Here is a 22,892-nt window from a genome sequence, read left to right as displayed (position 1 = left end):
TGCTAATCAAATCCTGCTTTGTAATATAGACCTTTGGGTCTGACAGTTTACTTCAGTTAACATCACTGCAGAATGGATACAAAGACAACTCCTACTTTTATGTGCCTGCCTTCTAATTCATGTTGGAGGTATGTTGAGATGCAGAATTTCACCAGTCAGAATACATTAATGACATAATTTTCCTGCCTTCTCCACAGGTGAAGGGATCATGGCTGCCCTGTTTACTGAACTGCCCTCCTAGACTTGCCTGATATACAGAGAAAAATCCCTAAACATCCCTTGAATTCACACAAACACACCCACTTTTGACTCTTGGTGTGTGTGAGGGATGACAACCTCCCATCTGAACGGCCATGTGGCTGGAGAGGGAGGAGGAGGAGGAGGAGGAGGAGATGAAGAGATGAGGGGAGGACAGCAGCACCGGGAAATGGCCGTCGACTGTCCGGGAGAACTGGGGAGTCGAACACTACCTCTCCGACGATCTGCGCAGCTGGAGAGAATACGACAGCAACAGGTATGTACACACACACTCACTTCTTTATTCATAAAGGATATTTAAGAACAGCCACAGCTGTACTAGTGGTGACAAATAGATTACAAATAATTGACCTGTATGCTATATTACAAGTGCTACCCAGTGTCAGCAGTCTCCATATCTTTGCACCAGCTGACTTAACAAGAGCTGACGGCAGTGATGGAATGTAACGAAGTCTCTCAGGTATTATTCTTTAGTACAAATTTAGTTAATTTAAACACAAGATACTGCTCAAAAAGAGGATTCATTCTCAGTGAAGCCCTAATCTGCCTCTATACCTGCCACTGAAGAATAGGTTTATATACATACTGAGGTAAAAAGTTTTTGTCTTAAAGTTCTTCCAGGTTACTCTCCTTCTAATCACTCAGACAGCCTTCACCTAAATCATATATGTACAAAAAGACCTTTCAGTCAGGTTTTTATGAACAGCAAAAAGACACAGCCTTTTCCTTATTTTTTTCAAATTTCAAAAACAATAGAGAAGCGCTCTTCCACAAACCTTCTTTGACCCCTGCATTAAGTAAAAGGTCTTTGCCTTATTGCAGGTTTAAACTTGCCCTATTTGTAACGGAAACTATTACCAAGCTGTGAGTTATGGATTACCAAAGTAAAAGTGCTTGCACCAAAGAGATGAGTTGCAACATAGCATAATTAATATGATTAATTGTCCCAGTTAGAGAAGCAGTAAGATTAGGTATTTCAACAGCATGTATTTGGCAGAAAAGTACAACAGTCAGTGTACTACGGGGCTACTTTTACATAGTGATCAATAAATCTGTCGGTCAAACAGAGACAGCCAAAAAATGTTAAGTTCCATTGCTATTCAGATTTAGATCTCTGCCCTTGCTGCTCGAACACCAATATGGCAACAAAAGCAACCCAAAAACAAACATGTGCTCCACTTAATAACAAAAAGCAGGTGTCAGGGGTGAGTGTGTGTTCATCTTGTTCACATTGCAGCAGAAAGCTCCCCTGCGTTTGAGCTTCAGAAATGCTTGGAAAAAAGTAAAAAAGTAGCTTGTGACATTACTGCACTTAGGGGTGCACAATAACTATCGGGCTGATAATTATCAAGCCGATAACAGGAAATTATGACTTCATTCCGATATCATGAGGAACAGCCCCGATAACATATATATTTTTTTGTTAACACGGCAGTGCCTCGCTCCCACTTTGAGACCCAAATGGCCTGCAGTAAATGCTGCGTTCAAGTGACGTTGGCATAATCAGAAAAACTCTTTCTCACTGGGAAAAATCAAGAATACCCCCTCATGCCAGAAAACAACTTGTTAACTCGATCATAGTTTTGGTAGTTGCTGACTTGAATTGATATTCGCAATATTTTGCCACATGTTACACATAAAAAAATAGAAACATGAAATTAATACTTAATACTTCAAACCTGATCAGCCACCTGAAACATAACCATCGCTTCAACGGAGTTTGGAAAGCATATGAGTCCACCCGGGCTGCTAAAGATGCTAACGTTAGCAAGCCAGCGGCAAAGAAGCGACCTGATCTTACACACTTTGGCGAGGCTTATGACCCACGGGCTAAGGTTATTGAAGATTTAATCATGGACGTGGCGCTTGACTTACTGTGGAAAAGTTATCGGTTATTGGTATCGGTTTAAAAAAAAAAACAGTTATGCATCCCTAACTGCACTACTTTATCAATAAAAGAGCTAAGCTACTGCAAAGCTATTCGAAAGAAAACAGCCACCACGCTACTGAGATATGTAATTAAAATAGTAACACTCTACTTTTAGCGCCGCTGCTGACCGACACACATACTGACATAATATGTGTCATAATATATTTTGACAAAAAACTTGTATAAGCACTGTATTCAGTGTACCATGGGGCCATGTCTATCAAATAACACAGAACAGAAACAGAAACACATACTGATGGGGCACACAGCAAAGGGGGCTTTCCTGTACAAACAAAACCAGATGAGCTTGCGTTGCATTATGAGGTGTGGAGATAATGTTTGGTCTGGAATTGTGAGATGACACAAAAAGCAACGTGACGGTCGGTATCGATCCATCCTTGAGCTATAGTTTTGAAGTGAATCCTGCTTTGTATTGGCCCTGGGGAAAGACAGGAAAGTGTGAAGGCAGTGGGGATGACATGCAGCAAAGGGTGCCAGGCTGTAATCAAGGCCATGCAGCTGAAGTTGGGGACACAGCCTTAGTACATGGGGCGTGCGTTCTTCCAGGTGAGCTACACTTGCAAACTTGGTTTAAACACACTGAAATGAAGCAGCGGAGGACTAAATTAACTAAATAAGCTAAATTAACTACTGAATAACTTTCCCTCAGAGCTTCACATGAGCTGAACCTGAAGAACCTGCCCACCAGCATTAAGGTCTAGATAGCCAGTTTTTTCCATGTGCTCAGGCAGACATTTTATTTGCCTCGACTCAGCTGATGGACATGCACCTAATTGGCATTCTGTTTGTTGCAACATTTGTACATTGACTTAAATCTACGTTGATTGTGAAATCTAATGTTTGTGCAAAATGATCATGGGCAGCTCAAGCACTCATATAATTGCCTCAGCAACAAGTGTAGTAAGAAGGAATTACAAAGGAAGCATAATGACGTAAATAGTGCATCAAAGTAGAAAAGTTGAATGATGGAAGACATTCATGCTTTTTGAGAACCTCACATCACATAGGAATATATCTATAATGCATTTACTTGTCTGTATGTGTGTCAGGAGGATCTTCGTCGTCGTAGAGAGGAGGAGGGTCGACAGCTGGACCTGAATGCCTCGCTCAGACTTAGGAAGCTCTCCCAGCATCCCCACATCGGAATCGACAACCCCACATTCCTGCAAGACACGTACACACCACAGCAGCCAGCACTCGGCAGTCAGCATCCACACACACTGCTGGGTAACACACACACACACACACATTTGTACTTCTGTCCTTGTGACGACGCTCATTGACATAATGCATTCCCCAGCCCCTTATCTTAAGCTTATCCATCAGAGATACACGCCTAACCCCAACCCCTACCTTTAACCTAATTCTAACTTTACCCTTAAAACCGAATCTGAATGCTGAAACAGCATTTTGAAGGACTGTCCGAACGTGAGGACCAGCCGTAATGTCTACTTTTTCCAGAACTTGCCTTGAACTGCATTAGGACTGTCCCTTGATACACACTGTTGCACCCACAAAGCTGCACACACATACACACACAGATGTGAACTGCAGATTGTTGGTATAGTGGAGCTCTCAGGGGTACAGGAAAGAATGGGGTAGAGATAAGAGGGATGACAAAACTTGATATTGAAACATAAAAATGGAGAAGAGGAAAAAAGAAGGGGAGGGTGAAAGTAAGGAGACAGAGAGAGAGAAAGCTGACTTGAGGAAAAGGAATGTAATGAAGGCATGCCTGCCATCAGGGAGGAAATTCCTCAGGGAGGGAGAGAAGGACATGAGAGGCTCTACTGGGTGACTTAATTAAAACTGTTGGGGGTGGTAAAGTTGATACACAAACACACACAAACACACACACACACACACACACACACACACACACACACACACACACACACACCATCACACAAACAGGAACACAGAATATAGAACAAAAGTCTTGCCCGGGACATTAAATCTGTACATTAATTTGGAACCTGGACAAGCAGGCTTTCTTCTGCCGTCATCTGATAGTGAAGTAAATCTCTTTGTTTGTTTAGGTCGCTCTGTACAAGTCAAAGGTCATTCATGTGAACACATGCGTTTTTCTTGCAGAGTTGGAGGAGCTGCTGCTATCGCTGAAGCACGTCCGGGGCTGCCTGTCTGACCAGCAAAGTCACAATGACATAGAGCTGGTTCTTGCACTACTAAACAAGGTGATGTAAATGGAATTAGAAGCAATGGCCTTCAATTAAATATGTAATTGTGTTTCTTTCAAGACTTTCTGGTCTTTTAGGTAGAGGGGCATTACAAAGTCAAAGCAGTGTTGTCACTGCTGACTGAGCTGGAGCATCCATGACAACAGGGGCCTCCCAAAAATTCCCACATTTGCAATAAAGGCTTCAGTATGGGGACAGGAGGCTGGAGGCTATAGATACATTTAAAATATTTTTGGAATTGAAGGTACTGATATTAAATTAAATAAGTATTAAATCATCTTAATTTTAATATTTTTAGTCCAAAAGCCTACAAATAATTCACTTTTTCATCCAGAACATTATATCCTTTGTCATGGTCAAAAAGCCTTGAATACCCCACTGCAGGGACATTTCCAGGAACATTTCTTTATTAAACCAGAAAGGTTATCTAAATTTAAGTAAACTTCACGTTTGTTCTCACCTCCCCCTAGCATATCCTGTTAGGGTAGAGTTTGCAGCACTGAATATTGGTGACTAATCAAATACAAAATATTAATAATGGAACTCTGCTTTTCACCGGTGTGTGATTCGGTTATTAGAGAAACACCGGTAGAACAGTATTATTCTAAGCAATGTTGTGATTGGTTGGTAGAGTTGTCCCTTCCAGAAGGCAACATTAACTGTACAAATATGACACCAATAAACACAAAGCTGCTATTTCAAGTTTTGTTTGACCTAAATCATGTCCACACCTAGCCAGCTTAATTTCAAAACATTTTGGCGATTTCATCACATGAAAACAGCTTTTCAAGAACAGTCTCCAACAGTGCCCCCTGTCAGGTGCAACACTGCATGTTATTGGTCATCTTTTTGTCATTCATTTTAGATATATAATATTTAAAGAGGACAGAGGATCAAATAATTGTCACTATGATAAAATTCTTGAGTTATGAAATCCTTCCTATGTGCATTATAAACCACTTTTCAGTGTTTTGGTGTCTTAATAAGCCTCCATGCATTACTCAGATTGGCCTTTCTGGCAAGATTTTGTTGTTTGCCCATCAAGAGAGGAGGAGGAAGAAGGAAATATTCATTTCTATTATTTTGGCATTTCACTGTTGCAAAAATGATGTGAAAAGTGCTAGTATGGACACAAACATTTTCAGATTCAAGATACACTGAACTATCAACTAACATGCAGCTGTGCGTCTTTTTGCGAACTGAAAGATGTATCTGCAGCCACACAACCATATCAATTCTGTGGTGGGAGTTTAGCATGTTTTCTTTTGGTTTTTTTTTCCCCAAAAGAAGTATCAATGATCAATGCATTTTTTTTCTGAAAAGGATCTAGTGGACACTGATGGTTTAAAAACAAATGGATTATGTAAAGCAAATGGAAAAGCTGTGAATAGTCTATAAACTGGACCGCTTGTTTGATCAGTCAGTCATACACAGTAATGAAAGTACATTAATTCAATGAACAATTTAAATACAGGTTTAGTGATGTGGTGCATACTTGATGTGTAGGTTCCGGTTGAATGGATTCTGACAGAGCATGCTGGTGTCTTTGTTCCCCTTTAGTCTGACTTCCAGTCAGCGCTGAAGATCCATAATGCAGTTTCCACCAGCATGCACCGACCCTCTCCTCCATATCCACACACACACCAGGCACTTCAGCTGGCCATGGAGGTAACACATGGTTGTCCAAATTTGTTGTATTTCAAATAATCAAACCCTTACTCTACTCAAAACAAATGTGCATCAGACGAAGGCTAATTCTAACACACACACACACGCGTTTGTACTGCTATCCTTGTTGACACATTGCTTAAGCCTATCCCTTATCTTGATCTAATTCTAACCTAACCCTTAAAACCATTTGAAAGTCTGTCCGAAAGTCCGAAAACTCAAATTGGTACTCACAAAGATAGCTGTACAAATACACACACACAGACACACACACAATGACAGTCCAGGTCAGTGAGTGTAAAATAACGAGGTTAGAGACAGAGCAGCTCTGTTCAGCATCAATTAGAGCTGGAACTCTGGTGCTCACACTATGTACATGTACATACTCACACTGTTGCATACATGCACATACAGGCAATCCTGTCAGCCAACTCTTTTAATTTGTGATTATATTTTGAAACAACAGCCTACTTAATGCATGACACCAGTGTCAGTTTTAACTCAAACTGTATTTAATTTGCCAGAAAGACAAATTCTGCTTCATTAATTTGAAAGCAATGTAGAGAATCGGTAACTCTGTAAAGCAAGAGTTTTTGCAGGGGTGACTACCAGATGACCCCAGGTTGATGATAACCAAGTTAAGTTCAAGTTCAAGTTAAGTCAACATCCAGAATGCTAGTACAATCAGTGCTGCAATTATTTGTTTGCCAGTGTTGTTGGCTAGCTGTGAGAGCTTCATGACTCAGTAGATCTCAGTGGATTTCAGTGGAATCTCATTAAAGAGCAGCACATTGTTTCTCCTCCATGTTGGCATTTCTGCCCCCTGCCCTGCATTTGGCTTTAAAAAAGAAATGCTTTGGTTCACATTTTACTCCCAGAAACATTGTTAATGGAGTGGAGAAGAATTGATCAAAATAAAATAGACACAGTGGGCAGGATGATTTTAAGTACTCAGAGTACCTTAATGTAGATCAAGTCTAGCTCATAGCTTCACCAGGGGCAGATTGAAACATATTTAAATCCTTTTATTCAGTTTTAGAATTAGGGATACATTTCACAGATGCTCTTCCTGCCACATTTTCTCTTTTCAAGGCAGTTAAGACTGCCCCACCCCCCAAAAAACATTATCACATCCTCTGTTTCTGACAGTTCCTTCATTTCCATCTGAATTGAGGGACGAAGGATAGCGGGTTTGGTATGTAGTACAGAGGCAAATTTTTGATATTAGGCTATATAAATACAATTGACTTGAATTGAGGGAATAAACTGGACCCAGTTTTTTGTAACCCAGCCCAGTTTTAGATTAACCTATGATTATTTTGAAGGATTTTGGTTTGAGGGCATGTAACAGCACTAAAACATATTGAGACGAATAATCACTGACTGCAAAAGGATTGTGTTATGTTCAGAAATGTCTGCAGTTGCTACAGTGATAATGTACCCTAGCTGTGGTAACATTCACCATGATACCAGTGATGTTTTATGTTGCCATGGTTTCAGGTCAGGAATCTCATCCAGCCAAGTCAGAACAAAGAGGGTCTCGAACTCCACAGCCTGCTATCAGACACACACATCCAGGTAGAAATGCACACACACAAAAATACACAAAGCTGTGTGAGCAACAACACCTGTAGCTGAGGTGTGTGTGTGTCTGTGTGTCTGTGTGTCTGTGTGCTTGTGTGTTGTACAGTCATTGCTCCTAGCCCATGACAGCATAGCAGAGAGGGAAATGCAGCCTGAGCCGCTGCCAGCCCAAAGAGAAGCTCTGACCCAGTGGGGAGGGGAGACTGTCAAGATAGTTCGCATAGAGAAGGCCCAAGACATACCACTGGTAAGACTAACACACTCATTCACTCACTCCAAGCCAAGAGAAGGCCCTTCTTATAGAACCACACTGCTGAGCTTTATTGCACTAGCTTAAGTGTAATTACTCTCTGAGGGACGAATGGGCTCTTTCTGTGTGAAGTTCACATATTTTCCCACCGCCTGCTTGGGTTTCCTTCAGGTACTCTAGTTGTCCTCGCAGTGGATAAGTGGGTACAGATAATAGGCGTAATAGATCAACAAAACCTTCCATTTATCCACTATGGGTTTGTTTATATTACCACTTTACAACTATACTAATTAGCAGAATTGTAACAAAAATAAAACTCTATTTTATTTTTCTATTTGAATTATTTCGTTAGCTATGTGAAAGCACTGTCTGAATTGATTGATTGAAGTAAATACAGTGTGAAGAATTTATTTTGGTGCAAAATGTTATAAATGCTGGAGTGACCGGGCCCTACCTCCAATAGAGAGAACAACTCAAACGTTGGGGAAAAGGGGACTGGGGGCATGGGTGCAGATGAAAAAGAGCTGCCCTGTCAGTCATGTGTGTAACCTTTGGCTTTAATCAACACGATACAGGACAAAATGAAGCTAAATGTAAATGCTGCTGGAAAGTATTTGCAGCTTCAAAGAAAACTTTGAAATTGTTCCATGACTTGAAACACAGTAATGCAGTATGAGGAGTGTATGCGTGTGAGTGTATGTAAGAAAACATGACAGAAACACACTCACTTCATGCACATCTTAGATGCAGCAGTCTCTGCTGATTCTATACACTTGAACATGGATGGAATGAGATCACAGAAGCCATAAAGGTTGAAACAAACAATTGTATGTTGTTTTTCTCTTTTATCAAACAAATGTGTAAAGTATAAAACTACAGAACATGATAAATAAAAGTCTCCCACAGTGACAATTCTGATTTTTAAAGATGTATAGTTTAATTTGTAACTATCAAGTTAAATGTCACAAATTATCATGATATAGATAACAGAGGTCATATTGCCCCCAGCCCTATCAACCACTAAGACTCCTGTAAGGCTAAGAAGCTTTAGCACTTCTGTGGGATCTGAAATGCCAGCAGTAGGAACTGAAGATAACCCAGAAAATATGTTCTTTGCTCTGTTTTAAATGTTAACCTCAGTTTTTGCTGACTGTAGATCTGTTAAACTTCCCTTTAAGATAAGTGCACTATAATGAATGTCTGTAAATAACTTTCTGTTATTAGAATATTATTGTCACAAAGTGCAAGCTTGGCCAATATACCATCAATAATAGACTGTAAATGAGACAGCCATGCAGTCATGACCATCTGCCTTTTTGTATGTGTTCTGTAGGGGGCGACTGTTCGTAATGAAATGGACAGTGTGGTGATAAGCCGTATTGTTCGAGGTGGAGCAGCTGAACGCAGTGGACTTCTATCTGAAGGAGATGAAATATTGGAGATAAATGGAATAGAGATCAGAGGGAAAGATGTCAACCAAGTATTTGATATTCTTGTAAGTATATCCACATTTACTATGTTAACACAGCTGATATACACTCGCTGGCCACTTTATAAGATACACCTGTTCAACTGCTTGTTAATGCAAATATCTAATCAACCAATCCAAGGCAGCAAATCAATGCATTTAGGCCTATAGACATGGTCAAGACAGTTGAGACCAAGCATTGGAATGGGGAAGAAATGGGATTTAAGTGACTTTGAATGTGGTATGGTTGTTGATGCCAGCCTGGTTGGCTGTTTTTTTCCCGATCTACTGGGATTTTAATGCACACCCATCTCTAGGCTTTACAAAGAGTGGTCCGAAAAAGAAAAAATATCCTGTCAACGGCAGTTTTCTGGGCAAAAATGCCTTGTTCATGGCCGATGCCGAGGGAAAATGGCCAGACCAGTTCGAGCTGACAATAAGTAAAATAAACATAAGTTACAACCAAGATATGAGAAAGAGCTTCTCTGAATGCACAACACGTTGAACCTTGAAGCAGATGGGCCACACCAGGTGCCACTCTTGTCCTATGAACTGGAAACAGAGGCTGTAATTGGAATGGGCTCACTAAAATTGGACAAGAGAAGATTCTGATAAAGGATGGTGCACCGTGGTCCTAAACACAGCAGACTTCCATGCCAGGGTAACCGCCACACTATTCACTGACACCAGTACAAACTGTATAAAACACTGAAATGAGATTCCACCAGCGGATACAAGAAAAAGCCCATGAAATGTCTACAACAGCTAGAGAAAGAGAAAACCATCAGTCATGATCACCCGTATCCTGGACAAGCCATCCCATGCATGTATGTGCTCCCTGAGATTCACAAAGAAGGAACCCCCCCTCAGGCCCATTATCAGCAGCATCAATTCAGTTACTTACAATATTGCCACATATATATCTACCATTTTAGCTCCCTTGATCGGCAACACGCCTCACCATTGCTTCAAAACTCAGTGGACTTTGTGAACAAGGTTCAAGGACTGTCTGAACACAGCATAGCCATGCTTTTGTCTGTAAAACCCCCGTTGTACTAAATATGTCTCATTGTAGCCAACCTCTGCATGGGAGAAGTAGAAGGCAGAGCCCTGAACTTCTTCAGTGGAACTGGTTTAGATATGTGGATGACACATGGGTCAACATCAAACGTTAAAACCCGGGAGGTGCAAGCCTCCACAGAGCACAGTAACATCAAGTTCACATAAGAGGACGTTAGAAAGAACAGCTTAGTCTTTTTGAACTGTGCCGAACACAATGACAAGTGCCCAGGCCCAAGAGAAGGAGCATAAACATCTGAGGGCTGCAGTTAAAGCTTGTGGATACCCTAACTGGACTTTTTTTTTTAAAACAACTGGGATCCAGGAAGAACACCAACAAGGAGGTGAAGAAAACACGGACAAACAAAACAAAATCATTCCATATATTTGTCTGGAGTGTATGAGAAACAGAGGACATCGCATGTGAACTACATATTTTAAAACCAGCAACACACTAAGACAGAAAATGTTTCACCCACAAGACTGCACACCGAAACACTAGAAAAACAATCTGATGTATGCAGTGAGGAATGCACAGACTAATATATCGAGGAAACTAAGCAACCACTGAACAAAGGCATGGCTCAATGCAAAAATTTTCACAGTTGGCCTCATGTGACAACCTTAATGACTGTCGCTCACACAATCTACTTCACAGAAACAATAGAATAGCAGAGAAACACTCTGATGAATCTGGATTTCTGCTGCAGCATTCAGATGGCAGGGTCAGAAATTGACCTAAACAACATCAAAGCATGATCCATCCTGCCTTGCATCAATGGGTGAGGCTGATGGTGGTGGTAATGAAGGGCGGGTTTGGTGGGTATTTTCTTGCCATACTTTGCCAAACAGTATCAACTGAGCATTGTTTAAATGCAGCAGCCAGCTTGAGTATTGGCTACTTCCAGCAAGGTTAATGTGCTATGTCACAAAGCTCAAATCATCTCAAACTGGTTTCTTGAACATGACAATGAGCTCACCGTACTCGAATGGCCTCCACAGTCACCAGATCTCAATCCAATAGAACACCTTTGGGATGTGGAGGAAGATTCACATCATGGATGTGCAGTGACAAATCTACAACAACTGTGATGCTATGTCAATACGGAGCAAAATATTTGTGGAATGCTGCCACAAAGAATTAAGGCAGTTCTGAGGGCAAACAGGGATCCAACCTGGTACTAGTAAGGTGTACCTAATGAAGTGGCCAGTGTATCTAAGAATATTCATTCTGCATGTCACATAGATGGTTTACTGTCCAACATCAACATTGTACCTCTATCCCACTGATTTGTGATTTATAGCCAGATCTTGTAGAATAGTTTCCTGTGCAGTGTATTCATTACACAGAGTACAACAGCAAAAGGGCAAAAGGACGATTAGGTTAAATGCAAAATTGAAATAACAGTCAGTTACAGTCCAGGTGATGGAGACTAATACTTAAGAACTTTTCTCTTTCTCTGTGTGTGTGTGTGTGTGTGTGTGTGTGTCTGTGTCTGTGTCTATGTGTTGTTTGCACACGTGTGCACATGTCTGTCAGGCGGACATGCACGGTCTCCTGACCTTTGTGCTTATTCCCAGCCCTCAGAGCAAACCCCCTCCCATCAAAGAGAATGTGGTGAGTTCTGAGTCAAAGAGTAGATTTAAAATGTGTGGACAGAAATTAGGTTGGAAAATGTCTTTTTTTTTTTTTTTTTTTTTTTTTTTTTTTTTTTTTTTGAAACGGAAACTCATCTCATGAATATGTCTGTCTTCCTCTTTGTCATTTCTGTGTGTCTTCTCTCTCTCCTCTAGATCCACGTGAAGGCACATTTTGACTATGACCCATCAGATGACCCCTATGTGCCGTGCAGAGAGCTGGGCTTGTCCTTCCAGAAAGGAGATATTCTCCACATTATCAGCCAGTCAGACCCCAACTGGTGGCAAGCTTACAGGGACGGAGATGAGGACAACCAGCCACTAGCTGGACTGGTACCAGGTACAACTGTTTGTCCTTCTGTCGGTGGCTGGAATCTTTGTTTTTAGTTTTGGGTGTTTTTAGACCTCCATGTCAGCAACAGCCATGGCTGGAGGCAGTGTGTTTTCCCATTATTGTGAACGCACAATCTCAGGAAAGCTTTCAGGTAATTTCTTCACATTTGGCACAAATGTTCGCTTCGGCTCAAGGATAACCTGATTCGATTTTTGGTGGGCAAAGGTCCAGATCACTGTGACTTGGGACTGTTGACAAATATTCTGGATTTGAACATACAATCAAGCAAAATCAAGCACTCTTAGTGAACTTACAGATATCGTGTGTGAACACCTGGAGGGATTACAATGCAGCCTGTTTCATAGCTGCCATCTGCAGCGCCCTCACACAATACTGGACCAGTTTCAAAAATTGTTGTCTCCATTACCCACTTGGACACAAAAACTTGGAAAAACAGGGTCCATACACAGAAAATATTTGAGCAGAAGCAACAGTCACTTTCATTGATTTATAATTAAATTATTTAGATAATTCAACAACACAGTATAGGACATTATTTTGTTTGTTTTGTAATGCATAGTTATATAGATCTTTTTAAAGGCATGTTTATGTTCAAATATCATACAAGTACTAGCAGCAGTTCGCCCTCTTATGGACAGAATGAGCAAAAACACATATTTGAAAGGTTTGAAACTGTGTGGTGTTTTTAGGGTTTTGACAGCCCTACTATGAGCTCCGTCCCCTTCCCATCCCACAAATTCGGCACAAACGTTAACTTGAACTCAAGAATGAACTGATTAGATTTTGGTAGTCAAATGTCAAGGTCAGGAACAGAAGGGGACATTGTGGCCATATGTTACATTTGGATGGATAATCAATTTATGAAATGGTAAATGGACTGTATTGAAAGTGCTTTTCTAGTCCTCTGACGCCTCAAAGCGCTTAACAACAAAGCCTGCATTCACCCATTCACACATGGTAGCTAGGCCACCTGCTCAATACGAGCATTAACACACTCACACACCGATGCACAGCATCGGAGCAACTTGGGGTTCAGTATTTTGCTCAGGGATTTAACCACCAACCTTCTGATAGGCGGACAACTGCCCTACCCCCTGAGCCACAGTCGCCCCCCACATTGGTGACACTAATCTTGTGTGTCCTCCTTGAAACTGTGCTGATTTTTTATGTCTTCTCTGCTGCCAGGTTGAAGATGTGTGTGAAGCAGCCACAATACAATTTGTTGTTGTGCTTCTTTGCAGCAGCATCCAGATTTGAAGCATTGTAGTCCACTACAAGCTCATTGGCTTTGCTGATATATAGCTTCGGGTGATTGATGTTACACCATGTGATGAAGCTCTCTATTAGTCCTCTGTACTCCTCTGTTCCTCTCCTCCTCTTCACTGCATCATATCATACATGTCAATATAGTGATAACTCCCATTTCATCCAAAAATACACTTAAAATAAATACATCAGTCCTCAACACAGGATGTAAACTGTAACTTGTCTGGTTGGTGGAGCCATATAACTGCGAGCTAGTAATAGTTGTTACAGTATTTGAAGACTGCTTCATCAGATTTTTTTAGGCAAATGCGATGTGACACTCCACTATAAAGACGTGTATTCCACACTAGTGCACCTTGTGACTGCTCTTTGTTTTCTCTCATATTGTCTATTTTTTCCATAGGGAAGAGTTTCCAGCAGCAGAGAGAAGCCATGAAACAGACCATAGAAGAAGACAGGGAGCCTGAGAAGTCTGGTCAGTTCACTCTATGAAACTAAAACTTGATAACTGTCATTAACTTGTTTAAGGTGATAGTGTAATTATAGCATGTACTGTACACTGTTTATAATACATACAATGTACAATATATATATGATTATTTGATGAAGGGGAATTTCCAGAGGGACTACAGGAAACATCTTATTAAACTTATTAGCTCTCTGAAGTGTGTGTCTCCACTACCACACACACATGAATTCCAAGGACAAGATGAAATTGAGCTAGGTTTCCCATGCTAAACACGTGTTCCTATACAGTACATACAATAAGGTTTGGAGCTGAAAAATGTGTTGAAAGTTGTTTGCTTGTCTGCAGGGAAGCTGTGGTGTGCAAAGAAGAACAAGAGGAAGAGAAAGAAGCTGCTGTACAACACTCACAGGAATGATGGTATGTATGAGCTGTTTGTCCGTCTTTCTGTAACTCTCACCAACGTACCATCAGATGTACTTGGAGTACATGTAGTGCTACGACTTGGAATCATGATTCATGTGTCATGAATGTGTTGTCATTGATGAGCTACTGTGAGGAAATAAGATTGAATTAGGCATGAGTATGTATCACGTTTTTTATTCTAATGGACTACATATGCCTTCAAACTTAATGATAGTTTGTATTTTAGTATCATCTTTAAAGTTTGAATAGTTGGCACATGATCAAACCCACTAGTATAAAGGCTTCCAAATGTAAATGCAGGAAGTATTTACTCTGGTTACAAGAGAAAATGATACAGAAAGTGGAAAGTCCAATCTTTTTACACTATGGTCTGATTAAAACATTACCACAAAGGCTAGATCACATCAGCGATCATTTCCTTTCTTTGCACAGTTTGAGCTTATTCTCTCTTCTTTTTTTTTTTAAAATCCTCACTTTGTCCCTCTAGCCTGTCCTCTTGTATTGTTTTTCCTTATTATAACTTCTTCATTTGTTTTATTTTTTCCATTGGTCCAGATGTTGATAATGAGGAGATTCTCACCTATGAGGAGATGGCTCTATACCACCAGCCAGCCAACAGAAAGCGGCCAATTGCACTGATCGGTCCAACCAGCTGCGGACAGGCAGAGCTTAGACAGAGACTGCTCAACAACCAACCAGAGCGGTTTGCTGGAGCTGTACCTCGTAAGACTTGCGCGCGCACACACACACACACACACACACACTGTAACCTGTAGCCCATGCTTCTGCATGTATGTGTGTGTGGATGTGTGCAGTAACCTCTGTGTGTTTGTGTTGTAGACACTACACGGAGTCGTCGAGAAGGCGAGTTGAATGGTCGAGATTACCACTTTGTGTCTCGTCAGACCTTTGAGGCAGAACTGTCGGCAGGTAGCTTTTCATGTTGCTGAATGCTCTTGACTCAGTGTATGTAAATGGATTATTTGGTTTGACATTCTTCAGCCAGTGTCTGCAGTAGGAATATGCACAATGAGCACTGTGACAGTGGGGGTGGAAAGAGTGATGTATTCATGTGTACAGATAATGTAGAATAGAATTTAGGCTCACTGTCTGTGCCAGTGTCTGCCCTTACTAACTTCAGACGTTGCCTTGCCATTTCTTCAGTATCAATACCAAAAACACTAATCTAGTGAGTGTTGTCAGTATATCCATGGTGACAGTTTAAACAGGAACTGTATACACGAGGAAAGCAGCATGACTTGGCGTGGAGTAAATGAAACAAAATGTGAACAAAGTTAAGATATAACTCAGGTGTAACCCATATTTAGTTTTACACAATCACTATTTTTAACAGTATTAAGGCTCAGAATGTTTCATCAACACGGCGTACATCCTTGGAATTGGATTTAGGTTGCTGTAGATAAGTAATTACACATACTGATAGTTTTCAGTTTTATTTATACAGCACCAAATCACAACCAAAGTTGTCTCAGGACACTTTACATACAGAGCAGGAACAGACCAAACTCTTTATCTACAGAGACCCAACAACTCCCTCATGAGTAAGCACTTGGTGACAGTGGTGAGGAAAAACTTCCTTTTAGGAGGCAGAAACCTCGAGCAGAACCAGGCTCTGGGTGGGAGAGAGAGAGAGAGACAGAGAGAGAGAGAGAGACAGAGAGAGGCAGGCAGGCAGGCAATGGACAGAAATCACAGTTTTGACAGCTGTAATAGATTTATAGGTATACAAAGTCCATATGGCATGGTACATGTCTATGTGATATATTTATGTATGTGATGTATTAACATATTAATAGCAGATAGTATATGAACATAGAACGGCACTAATGATCTAAGTTCTAGAAGTTGCAGTGGATGTCCTGCAGGTGAACTCAGTAGTCCAGGCTCAGCCTCTCTCCCTTCAGACCTGCGAGACGAGAAAGCACAAAGACTCAGTAACATGCCTTGATAGGACAGGAACGCATACAGATGGAGAGGGAGAGAAGAACAGAGTTTTGGGTGTCATTGGAAGTCCCTCGGCAGCCTGATCGTATGGCAGCATAGCTAGGGGCTGGTCCAAGACAAGCCTGAGCCAGCCCTAACTGTAGGCTTTATCAAAGAGGAAAGTTTTAAGCCTGCTCTTAAATGTAGAGAGGGTGTCTGCCTCCTGGACAATAGCTGGAAGATGGTTCCACAGGAGAGGAGCTTGATAACTAAAGGCTCTGGCTCCCATTCTGGTTTTAGAGACTTTAGGAACCACCAGTAAGCCTGCATTCTGGGATCACAATGTTCTACTGGGGTAATTGGGTACTATAAGTTCTTTAAGATAAGATGGTGCCTGACCATTTAATGCTTTGTAGGTAAGGAGAAGGATTTTAAACTCTATTCTGGATTTTACAGGCAGCCAGTGTAGCGCGGCTAATATCGGAGAAATATAGTCTCTTTTCCTGGTTTTTGTCAGAACACGTGCTGCAGCATTCTGGATTATCTGGAGATAATTTAGCAAGGAATTGGGACATCCTGATAGTGAGGAATTGCAGTAATCCAGCCTGGAAGTAACAAATGCGTGGACTAGTTTTTCTGCATGGTTTTGAGACAGGAAGTGCCAGATTCTTACAATGTTACGTAGGTGGACAAAGGCAGTCCTTGAAATTAGTTTTACGTGGGAGTTAAATGACATATCTTGATCAAGAAGATTAAATATGATTTTCAGACTTTTAGAAAATTAAATGATACAACCTTACAAGTAATTTCTGGTACATCACACAGTGCAGTAAAGTGCTACAAAGATAGTATACCTAAGTACTACATAGATATCTGGGATCTGGCACTGGTCCTAATGTGTAGAAATGATACCATGTAAACTATTGAAACAAATTCCAACATTCCCCCTGTGTTTCCCCAGGAAAGCTGATCGAGTCTGGTGAGTTTGAGAAGAACCTGTATGGGACGAGTACTGACTCTGTGAGACAGGTCATCAACACTGGAAAAATCTGTGTGCTCTGTCTGCACACACAGGTTGGTACACACATTGACTGTGCAGGTTGGCATCGTAAGTGGGAGGAGTATTTTTCCAACTAAAAAGTGTGTGTGTGTGTGTGTGTGTGTGTGTGTGTGTGTGTGTGTGTGTGTGTGTGTGTGTGTGTGTGTGTGTGTGTGTGTGTGTGTGTGTGTGTGTGTGTGTGTGTGTGTGTGTGTGTGTGTGTGTGTGTGTACAGGCTCTAAAGGTGCTGAGAAATTCAGACTTGAAGCCTTACATCATCTTCATAGCTCCACCCTCCCAGGAAAGACTGAGAGCCCTATTGGCTAAAGACAACAAAAGCCCCAAGGTTTCTGTCTTGCTGTCTACACTGTCTGTTTACACTTTGTCAAAGATCAATATCACTGGTGTTTACATTTCCATTATGTTTTCCTCAATAATGTTTGTGTGTGTGTTGTGGACAGCCCGAGGAACTGCGTGATATTATTGAGAAAGCTCGGGAGATGGAGCAGAACTGCGGTCACCTGTTTGACGCTGTCATCGTCAACACGGACCAGGACAAAGCCTACAACGAGCTGCTACGACTCATCAACAAACTGGACACTGAACCCCAGTGGGTGCCCTGCTCCTGGCTGCGCTGAAAACATGTCGACACGTCTTCACACACCACAAACAGAGAAGATAATGAAGTACACATTTCTAGAGATTTAACAGACTGGAACTTGAAAGGCTGTTTGACTTTCAGTGGAGTATTAATGTAAAGCCACTGTTAAGAGAAAACGAATCTGAAATTTTGAAAGTCACAGTGTTGAGATAAAGTTGTAATTTTATGAGAAATCATCTCAATGTTACAACATAAAGTTGTAATTTTTATTATATATACTGCCCTTTAAGGCATGCTTTCTGCTTTTGAGCTGTCTTTTGACTCTTCTTAATAAAATTGCACCATCTTGTAATATTAAGTCATATGAGTACAATTTTCCAGTTTGATAAGAAAAACTCAAACTGTAAGAGCAAGAAGTTGTTTACTTGAAAAATTCATAAAAGTTTGATTTCAAAAGAACAAAGCCATAATATTACATCGAAAAAGTGGTGATTTTGAGAGCAAAATTCTGAATGTTATGATAAAATCATGCTGATTAGATGATATGTGCATGTTTGACTATGTCCTCAGGACTACTGTATCAGGATATTTTGACATTCATCATTTTCACTCAAAGTAACTTCATTCTCATCATTTGGACTTTTTCTTGTGATATGTCTTTTTCTTCTGAAATGTTGACTTAAAGTAATCCCACGGCTTCTAAACAACTTCAGGTAATGACTTTTTCTCAAAATTGTAAAATTACAATTCTCATTAAGACTTTTTCCACATAAAACTGATTTTGGTTTCTTTTTCTTTTTTTCTCATAAAATTACAACTTCATTGTTGAAACACCATGACTTTTCCTGTAATTCAGACTTAATTCTCATAACATACTTTAATGGAAACCTCAGATTTTAGTGTTTAACACTGACCTTCTTCCTGTAATGCACTGCAGAGAGTAGATACTCAGCACACAATCAGCATCTTTTAGAATGTCTTGACCTGGTGGCATTCATCATGAGAAATACATAGAATTTCATGTTCCTGTCTGACAGTCCTGAAAGGGAGGACATTCACAACAAACTGATGTTGGATAGTGCCTGTGGTCCATGTTTTCCAATGTTTTTATTCAGCATGGATGGATGGATGGATGGATGATACCTTTGTCATCACAATTCTTAGTTAGATCAAAATATGGACCTTTTTATTTTTGTTCTTTCTCAGAGATGTGGGGCCTCATTTAGGATAGATTCTTTGATTTTATCTTGTGTTTATTTCAACCATTATGATTAAAAATATTTAAATTATGACAGTCAATTATTTTGTTATTATTTTAATATTCTGCAGTGCTGAGAATCAATGTAAACATTTGATTTTGTATTCAAGCTTCTTAATTTTTATTTTAAAGAACTCTGGCTTGGAGCGCAGACTGTACAAATGAGGCCCCTGGTGAGGAGTAAATGTGAAATTTACACAGACATCAAGTGCAGTCTGAATCCACACTGAGCCACTGCATTTATTGCAATGAGGAACACTCACTACCACAAATTGTGTATATACTGTGTACACCATAACAGTGCATTAGATATTGACTTTCCTTTGTACTGGGGAGTCTGAAGCTGCAGCCTTTTGAACCCTGGCTGACTATTTGGTCTCTTACTGTTAAAACATACACTATTGCAATAAATGCTAAAAGGACACAGCACTTGATATTTCCTGGCTGACTTTTATTTCCTGCCAGTTTTGTCTGACTGACATGACATACTAACTTGTCAGCTGACTCGTTCTATCCCTGATCACATCTGAGTAGAAATTACTTCTGAGCCTGAAGTGTAACAAAAACCTGTAAGTTGTAGTTTTTAGCTGTGCTCCTGATCGGAGGACATGATGCTGTATTCATTCTGTATTTAGTGTTTGTGTGAATGGACGTGTCTTCCTGTCTTTGAAGACAGTGAAGTAGTATTGTGACCTGAAGTAGACCTGACACCACATCACTGTTATAACTTGGTAGAGCATTTATATATATTTGTATATTAAAAATAGATTTATTAAGTCCAGAAAGCACCAATAGGATTGCAGGATTTTGCCTCCCTGCTGTTGATCCAGGAGGAAGAGGGGGTGAGACTAAGTGTAATTAACTATTGAATTAAATTTAAGGACACCACTTCTTGTTTATCTGACATTGCTTCTTCCTGAGAAAACCTGCTTTTTGTATGAATATTCACAATGAATAAATCGATGATTGAAAAAATTCCTGTCTGATGTATTTTTCTTTATTTATTCAAACACAGTTTTTCCAAAGCAGACCTGGCTAAGAAAATTGCTGAAAATCCCCCCCCAGCTACTCCCAGGTCCCTCAGCAGGCGTGTGGCTGACAGCCCCACATAGCCTAGGTATCTGACCCCTACTGGATAGATGGTAGTCTTTCAGCCAGCCTCCCTGCACTAAGCAGTCAACTCTGAGTACTTGGCCTTCCTTCGCTCATAGGCAGCTTCAATCCCCTCCTCTGCTGGTACTGGGAGCTCAATGACGAGCACAGATTTTGCCTTGGTGGACCACACCACGAAGAGTTGTAGAAATTGTCAATTGGGAAGCGGGGCTGCCTGTCAAGGGCGAGTCATGTCCCACTCCTGGCCAGGGGAAAACGGCTTAGGTGTTTCTCTAAGCCTGATGTGCACTTATATTATGGTTTGTTATATCTACCACACCCTCGGCATAACCTCTATGGCAATGTTAGCTTGCCTTATAATTACTGTTGAATGGACTTGTACTGAAATGCTTTAAAGACTGCGTAGTTTAAGTTTGCTGTTTTATATATTCAAAAATTAAAACATTAGTGTTTGTATGAGTACAATAGTGTTTGTAATGTGTGTTCAGAATGTGGTGGTCTAAGTTGGTAATTCGTTTTGTGGTGTTGTATAGTTTTAACCATAAGTGTTACACTTAGTCACATGACAGGAAGTCACATGGTCCAAGTGTGGCAAACAGCAAGAGGGACTAGTTGGAGCAATTTTCGCACATTATTAATGTGCATTGATAACTACGCTTATATTCAATATAGCATTTGTCTTGGGAGTGGCTGAGAGACAGCATTAATCAGTTTGGAGGAAAGAGGGGCCGCTCCCATAACAGTGGTGGAAAATGACTAATCAATTGCGTTAATATCCAAGTTCAATATCAAGGTACTCCTGCTTTGAGTATTTCCTTTTTTGTACTGCTACACAACGTATGTGTGTGTGTAGGTACTTACTGGCGCTGACCAGGCAAGGCTGTGAGGTGTCAAGTTTGGTAATCTAGAAGCACAAGGAAAAAAGCACAAGGGTTAACAGCTCAGAAATAAATTTTACTAGGACAAAAGCTAAAGCAATTTCTTGTGGCCACAGCAAGTTTACTAAACAGGCAAAACATCAATCCAGACAGGTGGGAAGAACCAGGTATTAATCCTGGAGAGGCTGATGAGTGGATGAGCTGCAGCTTTGGTGGTCTCCTCTGAGTTGGCTAGCCACCGGCCTGCTACCTTCATGCCAGCTCTAGCCCCTGAGTTAGCTAGCCAACAGCCTCCTTACCTTCAGCCATGTCCTCTTCCTGATTTGGCAAGTTCCCTGCCTGGGTCTCCATTCGGGGGTACACAGCTGGCCTTTAAGACGGCCCCCAGAAGTTTTTTTTCAAGCCACTCAGACATGGACTTGCTGGTGTGTTTCGGATCATTGTCCTGCTGCATAACTCAAGTGCGCTTGAGCTTGACGTCACAAATTGATGGCTGGACATTCTCCTTTAGGATTTTCTGGTAGACAGCAGAATTCATGGTTCTATTGATTATGGCAAGTCGCCCAGGTCCAGCAAAGCTGCTGTGCTAGCTTTTACGCCAGATGTAACAGGGCGCACACCTTCCTAAAAAGTTCAACTTTTGGTTCGTCAGTCCACAAAATATTTTCCCGAAAGCCTTGGGGATCATCAAAATGTTTTTTTGGCAAAGGTGAAACAAGCCTTTGTGTTCTTTTTGGTCAGCAGTGGTTTTTGCCTTGGAACTCTCCCATGCATTCTTATTGTTGAATCATGGACACTGACCTTAACTGAGGCCAGTGAGGCCTGCAGTTCTTTTGATGTTGTTCTGGGTTCTCTTGTGACCTCCAGGATGAGTCGTCAATGTGCTTTTGGAGGAATTTTGGTAGACCGGCCACTCCTGGGAAGGTTCGCCACTGTTCTAAGTTTTCTCGATTTGTGGATAATGACTCTCACTGTGGTTCGCTGGAGTCCCAAAGTCTTAAAAATGGCTTTGTAACCCTTTCCAGACTGAGAGATGTCAGTGACTTTGTTTCTCATCTATTCTTGAATTTCTTTAGATTGCAGATGATGTATGGCTTTTTGAGATCTTTTAGCCGACTTCACTTTCTCAGACAGGTTCTATTTAAGTTATTTCTTGATTCAACAGGTCGGGCAGTAATCAGGCCTTGACGTGGCTAGTGAAATTGAACTCAGCTTTCCAAGAATATGGGTAATCGCAGTTAATTCATGATTTACAAGGGGAAACATGAAATATGCCTGTTACTACTGATTGAACATTATATGAAATACAAATATGAAAGTATTCACAGTTGTTCATCCTTTAGGATAAGGCATTATTAATCCCCAGCCAGGGAAATTCAGGTGTTACAGGCAGCAGGCATTAACAGTAGGAAAATAACAACAGAATAGAGAAATACAAAATACAAAATAGAAGTTGACTATATATATGTACA

At 40.8% G+C, this 22,892-nt stretch overlaps 1 protein-coding gene across 1 annotated transcript in view; it reads left to right on the top strand.

Moving 5' to 3' along the window:
• The window catches only part of pals1a (protein associated with LIN7 1, MAGUK family member a), a 42,228-nt gene extending 21,830 nt beyond the window's left edge, over positions 1 to 20,398 (top strand). The window contains exons 2-17 of the mRNA XM_041954442.1: positions 198 to 514; positions 3,259 to 3,436; positions 4,304 to 4,404; positions 5,968 to 6,075; positions 7,576 to 7,653; positions 7,766 to 7,906; positions 9,243 to 9,404; positions 11,977 to 12,054; positions 12,231 to 12,414; positions 14,099 to 14,170; positions 14,510 to 14,581; positions 15,143 to 15,310; positions 15,428 to 15,517; positions 17,493 to 17,605; positions 17,806 to 17,916; positions 18,032 to 20,398. Coding sequence (XP_041810376.1) covers positions 329 to 514; positions 3,259 to 3,436; positions 4,304 to 4,404; positions 5,968 to 6,075; positions 7,576 to 7,653; positions 7,766 to 7,906; positions 9,243 to 9,404; positions 11,977 to 12,054; positions 12,231 to 12,414; positions 14,099 to 14,170; positions 14,510 to 14,581; positions 15,143 to 15,310; positions 15,428 to 15,517; positions 17,493 to 17,605; positions 17,806 to 17,916; positions 18,032 to 18,208 — 2,019 coding nt within the window. The 5' untranslated portion in view covers positions 198 to 328 and the 3' untranslated portion in view covers positions 18,209 to 20,398. The remainder of the gene's footprint in view (positions 1 to 197; positions 515 to 3,258; positions 3,437 to 4,303; positions 4,405 to 5,967; positions 6,076 to 7,575; positions 7,654 to 7,765; positions 7,907 to 9,242; positions 9,405 to 11,976; positions 12,055 to 12,230; positions 12,415 to 14,098; positions 14,171 to 14,509; positions 14,582 to 15,142; positions 15,311 to 15,427; positions 15,518 to 17,492; positions 17,606 to 17,805; positions 17,917 to 18,031) is intronic.
• Positions 20,399 to 22,892: the final 2,494 nt, after the last annotated feature.

Source organism: Chelmon rostratus, chromosome 15 (genome assembly GCF_017976325.1).
Source record: "Chelmon rostratus isolate fCheRos1 chromosome 15, fCheRos1.pri, whole genome shotgun sequence".
NCBI lineage: Eukaryota > Metazoa > Chordata > Actinopteri > Chaetodontiformes > Chaetodontidae > Chelmon > Chelmon rostratus.
This window is presented reverse-complemented; position numbering and strand designations above follow the sequence as displayed.